Source organism: Larimichthys crocea, chromosome IV (genome assembly GCF_000972845.2).
Source record: "Larimichthys crocea isolate SSNF chromosome IV, L_crocea_2.0, whole genome shotgun sequence".
Classification (NCBI taxonomy): domain Eukaryota; kingdom Metazoa; phylum Chordata; class Actinopteri; family Sciaenidae; genus Larimichthys; species Larimichthys crocea.
Window position 1 is genome coordinate 1,066,666 of NC_040014.1, and position 14,777 is coordinate 1,081,442.

The window sequence follows — 14,777 nt, forward strand, 5'->3', positions numbered from 1 at the left end:
GTGCAGTTAACCTGAGACCATGGCGGTAATATATTTATAACAACTACAAATACCTTGTACACACACACACATGTGCTTGCTATTTCTCTGGTCTAATGAGGTCTGTCACTCTGGCACACACACACACACACACACACAGATTTTAACTGACTTGGCTGGGCACACACTCTTTGTTCCTATTTTCTCCATGAAAACTATCAAGCATCTTTATCCGACGCAATTACATTCCCGATTCTGTTGAATGCTCACAAACTCATTTCCATGTTAAGTGATGAAATCATCTGCAATGACTGCTGTGATGCAAAGAAAAAATATGTCGTAATTATTGCTAATATGTCAGGTCTGTCAAATAAATCAATAAACTCTGCTCATCTTATAGTCAGACCAGTAATGAAAAGTGAAACATATGCAGGAACGTATGCAATTATATTTCCATTTCATCATCCAGTCAGTCCATTTTTCCTCAACCAAGAACATAAAGCTTTATCTACTTTACTTTAAAACAGGATTTTTGCAACCTCTTCTAGTCATTGACCTCATTACTTGGTCCGTATATGTATTTCAGAAGCAGCTCCAAAAATTATATAAAAAAAATAATGTAATGTCTGACATCTTATTCAAGATATATTTAAAGAATCATCTCTATTTGAAATATTAAAACCTCCCACAACCAATTTTGCATATGCAGATGTTTGATATGCAAATAACATACTTTTAGCTCAGTGTTTCATCTAACAAAAGGCAACTAATTAATAAATGAATTCATGCTGCGAACACTTCACAAGACGACAGAAAGATGAGGCCGTATGGCTGTCCCTCCCTTGTGAGTATGAAAGGGTCGTGCAAAAGAAGAGCAGCAAAAACAAAAAGGGACAGAGGTGAAAAAAGATTTGAAGAGTTTCAAGTCAAACCTTGTATGGTGCACTGCCACATTTGGTGGCTGTTAGCCCCTTCAACCTTGCTACATAATGAAGAGGTGCCTGCCCACTGAGCTGTCTGGTCTGATAATTATTTTGACATTACCCACTGAGAGCTGGAAGGGAATTATCCTCCACAGCGTCTGCTTGCCATACATTCTCCATAATCAGCCTCACCATGCATGGGTAAAAGTGTGCATGCACTGTGCAAGAGTACAAAATGTGTGTGTGGAACAGTGTCAGGGAAAGCATGTTACAAATTGAGCACAATTTCTTTAATTTTTTTTCTATTTTGCTGTACAGGTGCACAATGGATGGGTAATGTACAATAAATAAATAGAAGCAATGTAAGTGCTGCATTGTGGCCAGTTGGTGTTATAATGGATACAGGATATTCAGTTTCCCCATGTAAGGAGAGGAATGTAGCACCTACAAATACATGGACTGGAGGCTTCATTAAAGGTGGTTTTGTTCTCCTCTCAGATTGAACTGCAACACTGCTGCTTCCACATAACCTTGTGTGATCCGTCTCTGTGATTCTTGCACAGTGTATGTACTCATAATTCTGACTGGGTTAAGCATGCTGCATGGTGAGCATGGCCAGATGTTTCTCACAGTTTGAACAAGTCACAACATTTCAGTTTTGTCTCTTGTATATTGTATATTGTTTTTTTTTTTATGGGGGGGTTGTTTTTTTTACAGTTTAAGTGGTTAATCTGTTGAGCTTTGTCATTTGGTGGATTGAAAAATCTACATAAACATGTTTAATTCATTCATTCAATTCATCGGTCCGATTAAATGTGGTTGGGGGAGTGTAATTAGGTTCATTTCAGTTCATTATAATCCAATCAGTTGAATGTAATTCAGTTAACTTCAAATCAAATCAGTAAATAACAAGTGTTTTGATCCCTGAAAGTGTCGGTAAAGAGGATGATTAAGCTCACAATAGAGCACAAAAAATGTAAAGCAGCCATTCTGTACTTTTGACATGAAAATGCAATTTTATGTAGTTATGATGGAAACCAGGACCACTACTTTCTGTTGTGCATGATGAAAATTTGTGGTTTTCCTCAGATATCTATAAACTGCAGTTAATAGCTGCGAGAATGTCTTTGGTGTCTGCGAGAAACACCCCATTTGTCTTAATATTCACCTTGCTCTGCATAGACACACTAATGACTGTAATGCATCACCTGGATATTGTATTTCAATAAAAAGTGTGTGTGCGTGGATGTGCGTGTTGTGTGTTCTATTTGAGCATGTAACAATGTTCTTTCGCAGTCAATCTCCCTGCATGTCTGTTGCACATTTGCAAGTATCTTGCTCAGTATCACACATGTGTCATGCATCATATATGTGTAATGAAGTGGCTGTCAGTTCAACCACGTCTCCATGGAGTTCCATGTATTTAATCTGAATTGTGAGGTACGTTCGTTGGCCAGTGTGACACTCATGTAGGGTGAATGTGTGAAGGGGGTTGGGCGTACACTTTAACACATGAGGTCAGGGGTCGTGTTTCATTTTATACTTCAACTAAGCTCTGACTTTTGCAAGCTGGTTCACCCAAATCATAAAAAAAAAAATACATATCCCTTGTGGTATATAGCCACGCAGATGTTTTCAGTGTGAAGTCTATGAGTTTTGAGATATCTATATCTCAGTGTCTGCCACCACAGCATTTCAGAGAAGGTACATTTTATTGTAATTACTCTCTACTGGAGAAATAGCTGTATAAAAAACTGTAACTGTGACGTCTGTGGAGTTTTCAAGCATTTTATTTTAATGCTTTGGACAGCATTCTTTGGGGATGACAGCAGAAATGTCTGTGACAACTATTTTAAAACATGGGCAAATAAAATGGCTTGACATGAAGATCCACTGATTTAGCATTGTGCTCTGATAACATTCTCACCAACTCAAGATGGATGGTTTTGTTTTTTGAGGATCAAAGGATCACATTTCTGACAATGTAGCTCAACCGCCAACATTTCCATCCAGGATTCAGGTGTAATATGCTGGTAGGCCAGCAGCTAATGTTGCCATGGGCTGCTTGCCTAAAGATAAAAGACAAATACTTTAACAACCTTAACAATGTCTGAGTTGCCTCAAGATATTGTAATGAAATAAAACTGTTTGTGGTGTGTTGTTGTTCATTAAAAAAATACTCCTGGTGGCAAAAACGCATGTGGCTAATCAAAAATAGTTGCATATGAACATAAATCTTCCGAAAAATGGTTGCCCAGTCTGACCTTGCTTCAACAGTAGTGCTCACTACAGTGTGTAATAAGTCATTATTAAGTCATGTTTCTAAAACGATTATTGATTTTGTCCCACAGCAAGAGCAAGCTGCCGAGGACTACAACATAATGCGCGGATAGAGATATGAGTGAAGTTTCTTTCCAGCAGATGATCAGTTATCATTCACAGCTGATGATGAATCATTTGCTGTACTTTGTGATCGCTTTATGCTTTCCCCTCAGTGATAGGCCCCTAGAGGGGTTTTCTTCTTATTTTGTACTTTCCCTGGCAGAAAAATCAATGAATGTTTGAATTACTTTGAATGGATGATTTGAATGGGTAAGGACTGAATCAATGATGTATAAGTTTAAGATGAAAACATTTCCCACAATTTAAATGTCTATCTGCTTTAACATTTGTCTGAAATAGAAGAAAATGAAATTTCTAACTGCTTGACCTTATACGCCTGATACTAGCTCATGTTGTTGCATTGTACTACAGTCAAATTTTTAGTATGGGTATTAAATAGAGCCATATATATATGTATGTTTATGAGCATGTGTATGTGTGTGCGTGTGTGTGCATGTGTGAACCCGTTTAGCTCAGTGTCAGACCTTCGGAAAGTGTATGTCGTAATACATTCAAGTCCATTAATGCCAGGGAATGAAACAGAATCTGAAAGAAACCACACTGCACAGACGCACACACACACACACACACATGCACACACACAGAGTGCTGTATGTCTCTGATAGCTTCTATTATCTAGGTCTCCCTCCTGGCTGCACATCAAACATGGATGAGCTCCAACCATAAAAGGCTCCATTTTCCTTTGATTTATACAAGGAATAAAAATCGGAAAGGTGAAAAGTCCAAACCATGCATATTTTATCAGCTCGCTGACACCAAAGGCAAGACGGAACAAATTTTAACATAGAAACAAAACTTAAAATAGACTATGATAGGACCAAATACAGGAACGGCAATGCCGAACCTCCGGAGCATCCTAATCTGATCCTCTATCAACAAAAGCACAAATAAGTAAGTTTTAACCATTTTCACAAGTAAGTTTGACTCCACATGATTAATTATTCAAATAATGAAACCCTACTCAGACACTGAAGGTCAGTCTCTTTTGGGTTCTTTATAGAGGGGACGAAACATTTGAATTCTAAGTCTACAGCGATATAAAAATGAGATTTTAAACGTGGATCAAATGTTTCTTGCACAGATTGAGTGGACAGATACTGCTTGAGGATCAAAAAAACAGTCCTCAGGGGCCAGTTTGTCTTGTTTCTTGTTAAAAGACAGCGGTGATTACAGATCAGTACTCAGGCAATGAGAGGCTTTATCTATGTGTCCCCATGGTGTTTCCATTAATAGTTCCTATGGCAGCACGGGTGGGGGCTTGGAAATGTGCGCGTGCTGGCCAACCGGTGGTGATTAGGTCAAATGATTAGTTGCTACAGTTGCTGCAGCTTATTCCATGACAATGACACAAATTAGAATACATATATTTTGAAAGTTAATGGCATAAATATTCATTATTTGAAAAGTGAGTTCACTATATTTTAGCCACAAATATGTATTTTTCTCAGATCCTGTCACTATAAAATTGCCACGACACTGAAGTAAATTATCAGCTGATTCTGTTTGGTTTAAGGATATGGTTAGAAAATTCACATTCACTGTGTTTTTGTATCCCATGAATAAAATTAATGATTTTCTTAACTCTAAATGGTGACATTTAGAAAGTAGATTAAGCCTTGTATACCTTTACAAAATGAATCTCCTGTATTCTAGATATATTGTATAATGAACTTCATGAATTTCCCTGCACAATTCATAGATTTTTATCTAAAGCTTTACAGTTAAATGACACGTTTTACTCGTTCCCAGGTGATATCACTCACATGATGTACCACCCTTGCAGACACATCCACTTCACCTTTCTTTTTGTCACTTGATCCCCAATCCCATCCGCCTATTCTCCTCCCACATTACAACCGTCCATCTGTACTGTACGTCCATCTGCGGTCCCTCCCTCCCTCCACCACTCTATTCATAAATTGCTCCATACATCGCCTCGTTCCCATCCCCACCTTCCTTCCCTCGCCTCATCCTTTCTTCCTGTCCCCTTCTTGTTCCCACCGCCCATTTTCTCCCCTTCCCCTTCTCTCCATCCATCCATCCCGTCTGAATAATGCAGTGGCCACGCAGCTGCACTGCCATTGTCCCCGCTTCACTGTTAATGTTGTGTCCTTGTCACAATTATTGGGTCACTAGCATCCATCATAGCTAATCATTGTCATACAGATACATAGACAAACAAAACACATTACGGAGAACAAAGGCACACACATGTAGGGAACAAAGGCGCACATGGAGCAGCGAAACATGCTGCGGTTTATGATGCTCGTGTTCAATGAAATGATGCACTTGGAAAAGAAAAACACAACAGGCACTTTATTTTTTAGCACAGAAACGAAATTTCACACACAGAGTATATGTAAAAATGTAAATATCAAATATCAAAACCCAAATTGCTTTATGGCTGTGACAGTTTGAAGCTGTTCTTAAACATTATCACAAAATTGGTCTGTTTATCTTAATCACTTGGACAGTGCTGTCAATCCATGGAGACAATTTTGTGTCAAGGTGTTAACATATTTGACACTGAAACATCTGTGGCCACCACAGCAGGATGGGAGAGAATTGAAATTGATTTATTTGTTTTTGTTTTTTGTGCTGTTAAGTCATTTTTTTAAAATACTGCTACTTCACTCTTAATTTTATCTTAATACAAATAATCATCTAGTCTCATTATAGGGAATGCCTCCAAAAAATATTCACTAGCAATAAATTCTGCTTCCATCACCACGGTGATGATGATGCAATGAGGACCTTGGAGTTTAGTCTGCTCTCGCCAAGACACACTCACAACAATTTTCATTCACATTTGTGAGATTCCAAATTTGGCTTTGTTGTACAAGACTTACGGCAACATTCTTATTATTTAGAATGATTGTAGTGAAATTTCAAGATGTGTACCCCCCTTTGAGTTCTGATCACCTCTGCGGTTCAGCTTTGCTTCATGGATCAAGAGAAAAGAGAATGCTGGCGATGGAGGATCGGTCTTCTGTAGGATTATTTGCTCCATTTTCATCAAACAAACACTTTTCAGTGAAGGACTGGGCGCATGGATTTGGGCTGCTACACTGAGGAATCTGTGGGTGTGGGGCTAAAGGATGGGGGCTAATGGGGATTAGGTTAAACAAACCCATTAAAACATGAAAGGTTGTTGATAGCTGATGTGGGAGTATCAGACATCTCTTCTTAGAGACCAGGGGCTTTAGAGTATCGGGCTTGTGTGTGTTCATGTGTACGTGTGCCTGCGCATGTGTGTGTGTGTGTGTGCTGCAAATGAATCGATAGTGATGAGAGCAGGCTGGTTTCTATTACCTATTTAATTATCCTCCATCAAACAAACATGATAGCACCTTGAGATCACTTAGATCACAGTCCTTCACACTTGCACACACAACCTTTCACAGGGAGGGGGAGAGTACACAAAAGTACAGGGTCACTTTTAATAATATATATATAAAAAAAAGAAAGATCACCAAAGAAAACACAAAAGCATTCACAAAAAAAAATATATATAGATATATATATATATAATATAATATCTATATATATATCTATATATATATATATATATATATATAATTATCGGCTTTTTAAAATTAACCCTGTTCTCTGACCTTTAAGTGGAGAACAGAAAGTAAAAAATGTAACATGGGGCCAGTTAGGTAAGATAGTATTATTTGATTTCTGATTCCACACTAATGACCAGTTTTAACATCATTGGTTAAGGAACTGCATGTGCTGAACTCGTGAGCCGCTGTTGTCTACTGTCACCATGTGAGTAGGCATAAATAATAAAGACGTTCTAGTTGAAATCAAAATATTTATACTGATGATGACTTGTCAACAACAAACCAAAACAAGCCGTATGGATGCTGCAGCTGGGAAAGAGCAACATGGCTGCAGTCAGTGTCTGACAGACAGCTGTGAAAAGCATGTGTGTGTGTGTGTGTGTGTGTGTGTGTCGGCTGGTGGCTGATTAGGCTGGGGTGACTGTCCCCTCTCTTCCATTCTCTCTCTCTCTCTCTCTCTCTCTCTCTCTCTCTCTGTCCGTCTCTCTGTATCTGGCATGATTACATAACAGCAGATCTGCAGTGAAATCTGTAGATGTGTATGTGTGTACAGTGTGCGCATTCAGTTGAGAGAGTGTATTGTGTGACTCGATGCGTGTGTGTGACCCAGAAACATTGAATGGTCTCTCATGGCTTCATTAGGGCATACACCGAAAGTTCAGAATCTATAACCTTCAAATTATCATCCTGCTCGCTCCATGCCACTGTGTGTGTGTGTCTATTTTTGTGTAGTTATTTTGCTCACTTTTTCTTATTTTTTCTAATATATTGTCATACCAAGCTTGTCATAGTTTTCCTCATATCTTCTTTAACTTTTTTTTTATTTTGTCATTTTGTCCCTTATACTGTAGAGTTGCAGAGTGGGAGAAGCTGCTGGTTCTGAAAGCACTTGTTGTTGTTTTTTTAAATCCTCAATATTCCTCAACATATAAACACAGGGATATACTGGATAATTTAAAGACAATGCATCTGGTTTAATATTTTCAATGATATATGACTGTAAAAATGACAATATCCATGATTCATTGAGTCATTTGACACCTGCTGCACACGCAAAATCTGCCATACAAACAGAAGAAGTAGTCATGGCACAGTTGCTGGATTATGTCATACTGGGGATTGAATATGATCAGTTTGGAGAGTTAGTGCATGCTGCCGCTGGGAATTTGGACACTGACACATTCTGACATGAGATGACGTCCATTTGTCCAACATGTGCAGGCTTACATGATTCTGTAAGCATGCACGCTGACTCATGTCACAAAGGCTGCTGGTGTTTTGCAATCTGTCATACGCAACAAGTCCTTTGGAGTAAACAACAAAATGTATTGTTTAAAATAGTTTTTATTATCTCAAATGCTATGGTCAAATTGGGTAAGGTGCGATAGGTGGGAGAAATGTAAAAGGTTTGGTTGGGTTTAGACACATAAACAACTTGGTTGTACTTATGGAGGTTATAATGACTACTTCTTTAGAGTTAAAAGGCTTAATTGTCATGGTTACAACAATGACCACTTGGTTAAGGTCTGGGAACACCGGTAGTTATGGTTAAAACATACCAACATTAGCTGTGGGTAGAAAGATGAAAAGGAACAGTCATTCCACATCCAAACTTCTAAGCCCATTCCATCCAAAATGACTTGAGACTCAACGCATTGACTTGACTTCACTTGTGAGGCATGATGACGCAAATGACTTTGTTTGTCTGTGTTCGTTTTATGTTTTCATTTTAAATGTCAAATATATGATACTGAAAATAATGTGTCATGTGTGCAAGCACACACTGGGAATAGCATTGGCATGATTGGTTGTCAGTCAAGCTCTTTGGAAAACAACATGCTCTATGGAGCCAGTCTAAACTACAAAATAAATCATCTTTAATAAAACTACTTGTTTGTTTAAAAAGGTTTATTTTACTAAATCAACAATTACAATACACATTCTATTAAATATCATTCTATAATACCATTATTATACAGGTACTAAGGGAGTGACTTGACGTCGGACTTGCCTTAACTAAGGACTTGACTTGACTTGACATAACGTCAGTTGAAAAGACTTGCCCATTAAAAAATTACTTGGGACTTGTTTGGACTACATGTCCAAAATTGACCCAAAACCTAAAAGTGTACCAATGTACCGGACTCTTTTACCAGGTTTCTAAATATTATTAGTGGTGCACACATTGTGCAGACACACTTGTAAAGTTGATTTTCTATCAGAGAACCAGATATTGTGTTCCTATTTCTGTACAGAAGATTCAACGCGAAGAGTTTCGCACCTTTCCAAGCTTTGGAAGTACACCAATGCCAAATGACTCTTCCTACTGGAACTCCACAGTAGATGCCTGAAATAACACCTCCTCCTTTGCAACTCTATAATGCAGATAAGGAAAGCAGTACAGGAGAGTTATCAGTTCCAGGACCACTGCAGCATTTCACTACCTCTCTCTCACTCGCCCTTCACTTTTTTTTTTCTCCTTTGCCGAGTCCCGCCTCATCACCTCTCTTTCTCTCTTCCCACTCCTCTGGCGTTCTCTCATCTTTCTCCCCCCCCTGCTGCATCCTCTCCCCCTACTCCACCTCTACTACCCCTCCTCCCCACATGTCTGTCTGTTCAAAACTAGAGCAACGTCTTAATCGAGGCTCGGAGACGTGACGGGAATTTCTAAGCAACCCCCGGCTCTGCAGTACAGACACAAACACACACACACACACACATAGGGAAACACACACATTCTGCTTGGCAGCCAATTAACAGCCTGCGATCCAGAGCCAAAGGAATAACTGCATGTTGATGAGCTGGCGGCTGTACGTGCGTCTATGTGTGCGTTGTGTGTTTGTGATGAGCTGGTGGCCGTCAGAACCACTTACACAGATAGAAGGATATCTCTTTTATGTGTTCAGGGGAAAGAGGGGGATTATGGCGCATTAAAAACCATCTCTATGAGGGACAAACTAAGACAGGAACAAGGAAGTGAGACTTTGTGCTTGAGATTCTCTTTGTGTGTGTGTGTGTGTGTGTGTGTGTGTGTGTGTGTGTGTGTGTGTGTGTGTGTGTGTGTGTGTGTGTGTGTGTGCTCCTTCAATATATGTGTGTTTCTGTGCATACAAGCAGCATTAGGAGAACAATGCAGATGATTTACATGAAGTGGAGTCTTGCTTTCTCCTCCTCGTCCTCCTCCTCATCCTTCCTCTATTTTCCTTACCTTTCGTTCTCCTCCTCCTCTTCCTCCTCCTCCACCTGCGCCTCACTTCTATCTTGCCTTCACTTTGGGGAGTTCATCCAAAGGTGAACGCCTAACAACAAAAAAATGAATCTCTTCCCCCTCAAAAAACTCATATATTCTCTTTATGTGTCAAAAATATTGACACCAGCCTTGACACAATATCCCAGAGCAGCAAAGCGCTGTGTTTGCCAGTCCAGGTTTCATCATCTGTTTTTTTTTCTCTTTATTTATTTTTTTTTTGAAAGATCTTATATGTTGAAAAGAAGTCTGTGGGTTTAAATCCTGCCTCCTGTGTTGATGTTGCCCTACTTCTCAGCCCAGTCATCCATATCAATCTTTTCCATACACTCTCTGGATAAAATAAATAAGTGAAGAAAAAATGTAGAAGAACGGTGTGAACAACTATTATTAAGTGAATGCAATGATATTCAGTTCACAGTTATTGCATGTTGGGTCTACAATCTTACAAAACAATGGAAAATTAATTGAGAGTGACTCTACTGTGTAAACCATAAAACAAGTGTTATTCTATTAGTGTTATGCATCCAGATTAATGTGTTAGTAAGAAACTAACACATTATTACTGTAAAATCAAAGGTAGCAATGTACGGTGCAGTTTCTTTCTTCGTGTATTGGTAAATTAAGGGAGCCTTTTTTTTAAACTAAGATGACAACTAGTGGCAAAATGCTGAGATAGCAGGTAAGTTGCTGGGTTTTGGGCATCAGTTTGTTGATGAATGCTTATGGAAGGAGATGCTGCCATCTAGTGGAGAGGATCAGACAAAAACTACAGTATTTGCATAAGAGCACGAAAAGTTTGGACAGTCTGATGATGAGATATTAAGGAACATTGTGTTGTTTCATCTGAGAAACTCAAAACTAAAAAACATCCCATGAAAAAGATTCCAGTTTTCCCTCAGAAGTAACAAGTGGTTGGTTGACTGTGGTATTATTTTCCATTCTAATCAGTGGATCTATGATAGACAGAAGAAAAAAAATGTTTCTATCAGAAGATTATTCACTGATATCCTTTTGTAGTTTCCTACATTCTGTAAATTGCTGTTTTACGTGTTTCATCTAGTCAAAAACATTGACCTTATATCTTCTCTCTATCTACCCTTTATCTTTGTCTCTGACATTTAAAACCAATTTTGGAACTGTGTAGTTCTTCTGAATATTTAAAATGTAACCTTATTGTAAAATAAAAAACAAAAAGACAGATAGAGAGAGAGAGAGAGAATGTGACATGTAGATTAGCAAATGAGATGAATGGATAATATTTTGAAAAATGATATGACAGATAAGATAGGGTAACATCTTATATTAAAAGAAAAGTTCTATTGTCAAATTGTTAACCTGAACACAGCGCATGCATACTTTATTTGTACTGATGAATATCTGCATAAGACTATTTCAAACATCAAACTTCTAGATCAAACATGAAGGATCCAGTGACATCAGCACCTCAGATTAACAACTCCACCCAGTGGAGAGCTGTGGTAATGACAGAAAGTTCCTGAAGCCTCTGGAGCTCCTCCAGTTAGAATATAAAAGCTGGGACAGTCCCACTGCTGAGACAGAAAGCAACACAGAAGAGAACAGACACTTTAACAGTGTTTCATCTGACAACAAGAGGACTCAACACTAAACACACAGTGAAGATGCTGTGCTCTCATGGATTCCAGTCTGCCCTCAGTCCATTCATGGACTTCTACTGGCCTGTACGCAGTCTGTGGCCAGAGGTCAAACCTCTGCTCCACCAGCAGGATGTACTGCAGAGAAACCTTCAGCAGCTCCGCAGCAGTCTGGAGCTGATGGACAAACTTCAAAACAAGATCCTGGAGGAGACGGAGCCTTTCCAAACCAGTTTGGCTGTGCAACCGGTCTCCTACCAGCTGGAGAAAGAGGGAGAGCATTTTGGTCTGACCCTGGACACTCAGGGCTTTTCCCCAGAAGAGCTGTCTGTGAGGCAGGTGGGCAGGAAGCTGAGAGTCAGCGGGAAGACAGAGAAGAAGCAGGAGGGTGAGAAAGGCTGCTACTCTTACAGACGCCAGGAGTTCAGACAGGAGTTTGATCTGCCTGAAGGCCTGAACCCTGAAGACATCACCTGCTACCTGGCTCCAGACGGGAAGCTCCACATCCAGGAGGCCAAAGCTCCACAAGTTGAGGAGGCTGAGAGAGAGCTGACTATCAAGAGGAGCCTGGAGGAGAAAACACAGCAGAGTGTGTGTTCACACACAGAAGACAGCAGCAACACACAGGACAAACCTGAAGACAAGGACTAATCTACATGTTATAACTATGTTTTAAAAAAATCAGTTTTATGCATATGCAATATGCAATTATGTGCTTTTCTATTTGTTTAAGTATGATCAATAAATGTATTAAAATCTACACTGTATACTTTCTGTTGTTTTTTCTTTTTTAATTGCATATATTTTTTCAACAAGTACGTCTTTTTAGATAAAAGAAATGATAGAGAATGAAACTTTGAAGGGTATTAAATACACTTCTTAGTGTTTGAAGTCAGGGTTTAAATTTGAATTAATTCTGTATCACTGGCATTATGTTTTTGGTGACAGGACAATTATTCTATAACTTTGATCAACTTCACATCACAATGGGATGTGACATTAGTCTACATTTAAGACTTACAAGAATGTGTTACTTTCTATTTCCTGTTTACTTTATGTGCTGTAGATCACTGGTTCCTAACCTGGCGGTCTCAACCAACACTAGATATGGCCAAAGCTTCATGGAAAATTGCGAGGCATTCTTGATTGTAAGGCATGTAACAAAACTTTTCTTTCTTTTTAAAACATACAGTAAGCCTATATTTCAGCATTTCGTTAATTTCTGTAAAAGAACTGTAATAAAATCACACAGGATAAGGACATAGTGGAAACTAGAACACAAGCTACAGACCCCTCACTCTGCCAGCCTCGCCCTGCAGTTGAAACAGGAAAAGAGCTAATAAAACAATGACCAAGCATCAGGGAGAAGTTCACTATCCACTTCACTGTTTGGATTATTTGTAGAGGTTATCCGTTCTTCTGTACTGTTATTGTTGCGCATTCAGTTTAATATATAATATCAATAAAATTGTCACTCAATCAGGAGTCGTCAGTTTACTCAATGATAGAAAACAGGTCACTGAAGGAAAAAGGCTGGGAACTACTGCTTCAGATCATGGGTCATGTGTTGTATTTTCTTACAAAAACTGTATCTATTTTATTTTTTTAAATGTTTTCTTAATTGGTTGATTTGAACCCAACACATACATGCTTTATTTGTGCTAATGACTATATGTGTAAGACTATTTCAAACATCAAACTTCTAGATCAAACATGAAGGATCCAGTGACATCAGCACCTCAGAATAACAACTTCACCCAGTGGAGAGCTGTGGTAATGACAGGAAGTTCCTGAAGCCTCTGGAGCTCCTCCAGTTAGAATATAAAAGCTGGGACAGTCCCACTGCTGAGACAGAAAGCAACACAGAAGAGAACAGACACTTAAACAGTGTTTCATCTGACAACAAGAGGACTCAACACTAAACACACAGTGAAGATGCTGTGCTCTCATGGATTCCAGTCTGCCCTCAGTCCATTCATGGACTTCTACTGGCCTGTACGCAGTCTGTGGCCAGAGGTCAAACCTCTGCTCCACCAGCAGGATGTACTGCAGAGAAACCTTCAGCAGCTCCGCAGCAGTCTGGAGCTGATGGACAAACTTCAAAACAAGATCCTGGAGGAGACGGAGCCTTTCCAAACCAGTTTGGCTGTGCAACCGGTTTCCTACCAGCTGGAGAAAGAGGGAGAACATTTTGGTCTGACCCTGGACACTCAGGGCTTTTCCCCAGAAGAGCTGTCTGTGAGGCAGGTGGGCAGGAAGCTGAGAGTCAGCGGGAAGACAAAGAAGAAGCAGGAGGACGAGAAAGGCTGCTACTCTTACAGACGCCAGGAGTTCAGACAGGAGTTTGATCTGCCTGAAGGCCTGAACCCTGAAGACATCACCTGCTACCTGGCTCCAGACGGGAAGCTCCACATCCAGGAGGCCAAAGCTCCACAAGTTGAGGAGGCTGAGAGAGAGCTGACTATCAAGAGGAGCCTGGAGGAGAAAACACAGCAGAGTGTGTGTTCACACACAGAAGACAGCAGCAACACACAGGACAAACCTGAAGACAAGGACTAATCTACATGTTATAACTATGTTTTTAAAAAATCAGTTTTATGCATATGCAATATGCAATTATGTGCTTTTCTATTTGTTTAAGTATGATCAATAAATGTATTCAAATCTACACTGTATATTTTCTGTTGTTTTTCTTTTTTAATTGCATATATCTCTTCAACAAGTATGTCTTTTTAGATAAAAGAAATTATAGAGAATGAAACTTTGGACGGTATTAAATATACGTCTTAGTGTTTGAAGTCAGGGTTTAAATTTGAATTAATTCTGTATAACTGGCATTATGTTTTTTGGTGACAGGACAATTATTCTATAACTTTGATCAACTTCACATCACAATGGGATGTGACATTAGTCTACATTTAAGACTTACAAGAATGTGTTACTTTCTATTTCCTGTTTACTTTATGTGCTGTAGATCACTGGTTCCTAACCTGGCGGTCTCAACCAACACTAGATATGGCCAAAGCTTCATGGAAAATTG

At 39.2% G+C, this 14,777-nt stretch overlaps 2 protein-coding genes across 2 annotated transcripts; both read left to right on the forward strand.

Annotated features, from left to right (window-relative positions):
- Positions 1 to 11,649: 11,649 nt before the first annotated feature.
- Positions 11,650 to 12,475, forward strand: LOC104928423 (heat shock protein 30). The gene has a single exon (XM_010742709.3). It carries the CDS (start codon positions 11,765 to 11,767, stop codon positions 12,386 to 12,388), a length of 624 nt encoding a protein of 207 aa, XP_010741011.3. The 5' UTR covers positions 11,650 to 11,764; the 3' UTR covers positions 12,389 to 12,475.
- Positions 12,476 to 13,594: 1,119 nt separating this feature from the next.
- On the forward strand, positions 13,595 to 14,382 carry LOC113745749 (heat shock protein 30-like). Its single transcript, XM_027278640.1, has one exon. The coding sequence runs from the start codon at positions 13,673 to 13,675 to the stop codon at positions 14,294 to 14,296; it is 624 nt and encodes a 207-aa protein (XP_027134441.1). The 5' UTR covers positions 13,595 to 13,672; the 3' UTR covers positions 14,297 to 14,382.
- Positions 14,383 to 14,777: the final 395 nt, after the last annotated feature.

Coding starts and splice junctions, on each gene's coding strand:
- LOC113745749 (XM_027278640.1), top strand. CDS start 13,673: ATGCTGTGCTCTCATGGATTCCAGTCTGCCCTCAGTCCATTCATGGAC.
- LOC104928423 (XM_010742709.3), top strand. CDS start 11,765: ATGCTGTGCTCTCATGGATTCCAGTCTGCCCTCAGTCCATTCATGGAC.